This window comes from Montipora capricornis, chromosome 11 (genome assembly GCF_036669925.1).
Source record: "Montipora capricornis isolate CH-2021 chromosome 11, ASM3666992v2, whole genome shotgun sequence".
NCBI classification, from domain to species: Eukaryota; Metazoa; Cnidaria; class Anthozoa; order Scleractinia; family Acroporidae; genus Montipora; species Montipora capricornis.
In genome coordinates this window covers 24,134,618-24,141,461 of record NC_090893.1, presented here as the reverse complement: position 1 = coordinate 24,141,461, position 6,844 = coordinate 24,134,618, and the positions used below count along the sequence as shown (strand labels likewise).

Sequence of the window (6,844 nt, the reverse complement as noted above, 5' to 3'; positions counted from 1 at the left end):
GGAGTCCGTGGGGAATAAAGGCTTTGTCTTTGCATCGTCTTTGCCCGTCCAGCCTCACACTGAATGAGAGGTTAGACGGGCAAAATCTTTTGTTTCGACATTGATTGATATGGGACTACAACGAGCCAGTTATTAGCCATCAAAAACTGATACATTTTTCGGTGACAAAGGCGCTCAGTGATCCCATAATATTCTTTGTAAAATGTCAAATTTTCAAAACATCATTGATCAGAGCTTAATACAGCTTATGCAATGCACTTTCAATATTCATTACCTTATTGTCGGTTGACTGATTAGAAAACTGTAACCTTATACTAATAAAGCAAAAATATATCACATCTTAATGGAAAACAGAAATGCGCCTGTTCAGTGGGTCGGCTACTATGAGACTGCCACCACTATTTATAGCAACGTGAGAAGGCCGAAACTCGCCGCTCAGAGTGAAGAGTTGCAGGCTATGGTTATCTCCATCACACACAATGAGTCGGTTGTACTCGTCAATAACCAGTCCAAAAGGACCATCAAACTGGCCATCATTGGACCCCTTGCGGCCAATGTCATGTAAATACACTCCTCTTTTGTCAAATACCTTGACACAATAAGCAGAGTAATAAGAAACAAGGAATTTGTCCTGGTGATAAATAGCGTTGAATGGGGATTCATCACAGTCTGGGGCACTGAAGGATTGGAGCAAGTCATTCCCATCAGGGGAGAGGACCTTGATTTTGCCGTCCAACAAGTCAGTTATGATTATACGACCATCACTAGCACTGGAAAGGCGACCTGGTATATCAAGATGTTTATCATTGATTTGTTTGACTGAAGTGACCCTCCTCACTGAACACACGAAGCTTATTGTCGCTTCCCAGAACTAAAGTCAGCAGGTCACCAGAGTCTGTAAATGCCACCGACCAAGTTCAACGTAGTCACCATCAAGTTTTATCTCCCTTGGAAACTTTCCTTCAGAGCTAAACAGTTGAATTCTTTTATTCCGCATATCTGCAACAGCAATCGTTCCCGTTTTATGACTCACATCAATATCCCAAATGACATCAAATTTTCCTTGTCCCTTCCCTTTTGAACCAAACTGAAAGGCAAATTGATGTTGATGCTGATGAACCTGCACAATCCAAGGACTACCAGTCAGCGGCTGTCCATTCACAAGGATCTCCACTCTGTGTTGTCCGACACACTGTAGTGTGTATGTCACTGTGTGTTTCGGGAATTTGGAATGAAGTCTGGCAAACCGGACATTTGATTGTCGCTTTTAGCTGTCTCCTTGCGAAGTTGGCATGTCTGTCGAGACACTCCAGGCAGAATGAGTGAAGGCATGGTAATGTCTATGTCTTGGGATTTTTGACTGTCTCTATGCGCAATGGGCATTCTGCTTCCTTTTTAAGATTCTTGAAAAGTTGTTGAACATCCATGATGAAGCCAAGCAACGGAAAAATGAGGGTGTGTGAAATAGTGACGTCACTTAAATCCCGGGACTGTGTGTGATTGAGACGGAGTCTCTCACGGAGTTTGTGACATTCTAATGCACTTCATCACGAACTAACAGCCATTTTAATATTTTGGTTTTCCTGAGAACTCAGGGTGCTTACCATTAAGCCAAACGAAACCGGTATGACGAACCGCTGAAAATGGAACGACATTTTCCGATTGCAGCGATGGAACTAAATGACGTCCCTCTCTTAATTATTCTCCCACTCGGTGGTTTTCCTAAACCATCAAGGAGAACGCAATAGTTCCGATGCTTTGCTTAAATTCTGAGGAGTGAGAAAGACATCGTTTGAGAATCATCAGTTAAGACTACTTGTGACCGTTCAAAGAGTCTCTACAACTTCTGTATGAACAAAATGTTGAAAACAAAATGCGGGAAAATGCATGTAAATCAATGTTTCGTGTAAAGCAAAGAGAAAAACTTGAAATAATTGAAAGAGTTCGCTCAGTTATTGGTTTTCACGTCAGGCAAAGAAAAAATTAAATCGCTTGCCATTTAATAAATTAAGTCAAGAAATTGAGATATTGTAGAAGGGTAATAAATAATCAGCGTATCAAAGTTTTCGGTTGTGCGATCATTCCAAACACGAGTTATTCAGCAAAGGGTACCACTCAAAATTATAGTGTTTAGTATGGATCAGTATGGAGACTCCATGCAGGGGGACTCAAACATGGCGGCCGGAAACCACTAGAAACATCGGCTTCGTCAAAACATTTTTTCTCTCTGCTAAAAGCATTCGCATGGACACTTCTCTTAACATATTGGTTATTGCCAACGAGCAATCCAAGCGAAGACGCGAGGCTTGCGAGGCGGCCAGTTTAATGCCGCGAGAAGTATTGCAGCAGGCAGCAAAAATTCTCGATCGTGCTGTGAACAGTGTAATGTAAGTGTAACGTAAGATTCTCAGGGGATTTTAGTAGGGACCAATGAAAGCGCGTGTTTTAATTTGGTATGTAATAAGACAAACTTGGATGACGCGCGCGACTATCAATGATCTTGTCTCAAAACATGAGCATTGTGAAAATAGGGGGCCACGAAGGATTACATGGGGGAAGTTCTTAACTCCAGCTCAACCTGAAAAGCCATGTGATTTGCTAATTTTCTTTTTAGTCTGAACTAAGAGACAGATTGAAGAGAGGAACTTAAACTTGCGCACTGATTTTGTTTTCGCATCCTGGCAGATGTCTCTTCCTGAGTTGACATTTCTCCCCCACTCCCCCCCCCCTCCCCCGGGCGGTAATCCAGCCTCAATCAATCAATCAATCAACTTTATTTAAACACGGTAAATGGCTCAGCAAGCTGGTTTTCAGACATGCCGTGTAAGAATTACAAAGTATAAATGCTAAAAAATTACAAGAATTTTAAGATATAAATGTTAAAACGACTAATGAACTAAATATCATTTAATGTCAAAGAAATTTAAACAATAGATATAGTAAGTACCAAGCATAATTTGCTATATAATAATACGAAAAAGCCATGTAAAAAATGTGCCCTAGCTAGGTAAAATGTGTCCTATGATATCGCACGTTTAAAGCTTGCAAGATCCCTTTTCTCACCTATTTGATTTGACAGTTGGTTCCAAGCATTTGCACCGCGATAAGAGAAAGAACGTTTGTAACAATTTTTAAGCGAGGTGCTTCGTCCGGAATTTCTTCCCAAGCCAACACTCGCCTCGTTATAAGGGCCTTGAGACTCAATCGCATTTATACGAAACGGATTAGTGTTAACAAAAACGCAAGCCAACAACTTTCCCACACACGAAACAAGCACACGGAAAGAGGTTTTTGAAGGCCGCGCAGTAACGTCAGAGAAGACGCTTTATAAGTTGGCGCCGTATGACTGAGCTACTTTGTTACTCCTGTTTTCGCTTATGCCTACTTTACGGCTGTTTCTACGTATAAAATAAGCACGAGCAAAAGGAAGGGATAACAAAAATTTGGTGGGCACGGCGCTAAATTTTACATTGAAAGGCTAATCATTATTTCCTTGTTTTGTTTTATCAGGAGGAGACACTGAATAATCTTGCTTACTTGATGCCTGGTCTGGGATAACTGATATATAATATATATGTTACTTCAGATATTAAAACCACGTAAAGAAAACTACTTAGGAGATACAATTTTAACATGTTCCTTTCTGACAAATCAGACCTGATTTTAGAGTGAATGAGATGTGCAAAACAAGAGGCACCAATTTAAATGAAATAATGTCATTTTAGGTGTTCTTATTTTCCGATTTATCGAAGGGAAATTGCAGTTAAACGCGTGAAAACTACTATTGGTGAAGGCTTCGCTTTATAGCAAGCACCATGGCATATGTACAGAGTGTATCGCATACCATCATTAAAAAGCATTGCTTATCTTTTGAATGCATTGATTGTGTTTCAGTGACACTTAAGGAGGCACCCCTTCTCCGCGAAATCTCCTTCGTCCGCCGTTTCAGTTCCCCACGTCCGCCCTTTTCCAGGTTAAAAGTAATATTAAGGAGTTGAAGAAACGACGACGGCTACGGCTACGAACAAATTAAGAATATTTGATTGGTTAAAAGAGGAAAAATAATCGTGCTGCACGCATTTTATCTCGCATTTTTGCGGTTCTCTGCATAAACAACAACTTGAAATCACCAAGTTTGTGGTTTTAACAACAGCGTAAGGCAACAATTAAGAACCTTTCATTTACGGTGCTTCTAAAAGGACATTTATTTCTTCTCTCCTTTTTCGTAAGAGGCAAGTGTTTCTACTTACTTTTTTTCATCTTGATTTTGTCCGCCCTCACTTTTTTTTTGTCTGCCGCCCACCTTTTTTTCGCCGCTCATGTTTTTCCGCTGTACTTCTTTTGCTGCCCACCTTTTTTTTGCTGCTCATTTTTTTTCCGCCGCTCATTTTTTTCTGTCGGTCAATTTAATTTTTTTATTTGCCGCTCCCTTTTTCTGAACAGACGTAGAAAATGGTGAGCAGCAGGAAAAAGGGGTGTCTTGCAAACAAAGACCCTTAAAACCCCTAAGACCCCAAGACTCGAAAACGATGGACTTAATTTGGCTAACCTGTGGCCTAACTAGGCCTAGAAGTTGGTCCTTAGGCCTACGTTTAATAGGGTGAGCAGCTGGAAAAGAACGGGGTTGTCTTGAAAACAAAGACCCCTAAGACTACGGCGCTTTTTAAGAGACATGTATTTATTCTCTTCTTTTTCGTAAGAGACAAGTGTCTCTTCTCTCTTTTTTTAATCCTCATTTTGTCCCCCGCTCCTTTTCTATGCCGCTCACTTTTTCCCCCCGTACTTTTTTTCTTTTGCTGCCCACTTTGTTTCCTGCTCATATTTTTTCTGCCGCTCATTCTTTTCTGCCGCCCAAGTAATTTTTTTAATTTGTCGCTCACTTTTTTCAAACAGACGTAAAAAATTGTGAGCAGCGGACAAAATCAAGATTAAGATTAACTTAGGCCCCCTATAGCTAAGACACCTAAGACTCTAAGACTCGAAAACGAAGAAAGTAACTCAAAACCCTCGATTTGGCTAACCCTACGCCTAACTAGGCCTAAAAGTTGGTCTTTAGGCCCAAGAAGGGTTAGCCAAATAAAGTGTTTTGGGTTATTTTCTTCGTATTCGAGTCTTAGGGTTTTAGTTAGTCTTAATCTTGATTTCGTTTTTGTTTTTAAGACACCCGGTGAGCAGCAAAAAAAAGTGGGCACCAAAAAAAAAAGAAAAAAAATTGAGTGGACGGAGAAAGAAAAAGTGAGGGGCAGAAAAAAAAGGAGCGACGGAAAAAATAAACAGTAAAAAAAAGAGAGAAGAGACACTTGTCTCTTACAAAAAAAAAGAGAAGAAATATATTTCCCTTTAAAAGCACCGTAGCCATGGACATTATGTGTGTACAGTATCCCGCTTTCCCTAGACCGAAAGTGCCCCAGAATAATTTCCATGGATACATAAAAAAGAACAGAAAAGAACAAAAGTATTTCCAAGGACAGTTCCCGCTTTCACTAGACCGAAAGTGACATGGGGTTATTTTCAGGGGTGCATCAAAAAGAACAAAAGAACTTCCCATGACGGTTCCGGGACTAAAAAGTACGGTTTATAGGGTTTATCTGCTCCCTGAGATGGCTTGGCCAATCATAAAGCAGAACTAATCTGAAAGGTCCCTGAACTCAGAGCTAATTATATTTTACCCTGAGGGGAGTCCCCAAGGGTAACATGAAACCTGAGCTGAGCCAAACCCAAGCCATTTACCCTACGGAAGGCCATAAACCGTCAAGGTGTGTGTAACCACAGCTATTCTATCTTTTTGCTCTGAAACCGTTCGTATGGATATAGTTTTAGGATAATTCGCCCACAGTTTACTACTTGAACGAGATGGAATAATTGCGAAGGGGCTAGTTGGGATTGTGTAAAATTTAAGTTTCATATTTTAAGGTGACGTTTTCCTTGACGACGTCGTGGTGGATCTCCTGTGCCTAAACGGTGATAATTATGTCAAATACTGACTAAGATAAGATAGAAATTGCCAAATTTCATCTAATACCCCATTCACACCAAAAAGACATGTTTAATTAAATCGGGTTTTAGAAAATGAAAATCGGTCGCAGAAAAATATGGGACAGGCTTTTACTTCAGATTCAGGTGAGTATCGATACATGCGTTAATCGGTGCTAAATTTGTAGTAGACAAAAATCAGTATACACGATCAAAAAAAAAACCCACCTTGAGACTGTGTTTAAACAAACATGTTGAAAATATGGTAAAGGTTTAATGTAAATGGGGCATTAATAAGTTTATCTTTTGAATGTTCAACATCCTTATAGCGATGTTTCTCGTGAGGTCACCCATTAATATGAAAACCAGAAGCTAATATTAGGCCACTTCGGAAAATACCATAATACTCTTTGTTTGCCCCCCCCCCCCCCCCCCCCTCCTCCTCCCCATTTTTGCATAAGCATAGCTTTCGTTTTCTCTTGGGACCATTGTAAGTCCCAAGAGATACTGGAGACAATGCTTATGCAAAATTTGGGCGTACAAACAAAGAGTATTATGGTATTTCCCGAAGTGGCCTATTGGCTGTTAAAACAATGACTTCTTTCGTTCCGTGGTTGGCAAATTTGGATACCGTTATTTTCATCTAAGCGTGGCCACACGACGGAAAAACATGTTCTTTGAAGTTTGAGTTTGGCAGCCGTTAACTTAAGCAAACTTTTGCGTGCCATAGTTTGACGGAACGTATTTGAAGCATACTTTATCAGATCAGGGTTAATTTCTTAGAAAAAGTCTTTGATATTTAGTCTTGCTGCCATTCTAGGAAAACTTGCATAACCATCCCTCAAAATTGGAAGGATTGAACACAAAACTT

The 6,844-nt window shown here is 40.2% G+C and overlaps 1 protein-coding gene across 1 annotated transcript in view; it reads right to left on the bottom strand.

Annotated features, from left to right (window-relative positions):
• Positions 1-340: 340 nt before the first annotated feature.
• Positions 341-6,844, bottom strand: part of LOC138023242 (E3 ubiquitin-protein ligase TRIM71-like) — an 8,093-nt gene continuing 1,589 nt past the window's right edge. Inside the window, exons 2-3 of the mRNA XM_068870263.1 lie at positions 913-1,209; positions 341-783 (exon numbers count right to left, since the gene is read on the bottom strand). Coding sequence (XP_068726364.1) covers positions 341-783; positions 913-1,209 — 740 coding nt within the window. The remainder of the gene's footprint in view (positions 784-912; positions 1,210-6,844) is intronic.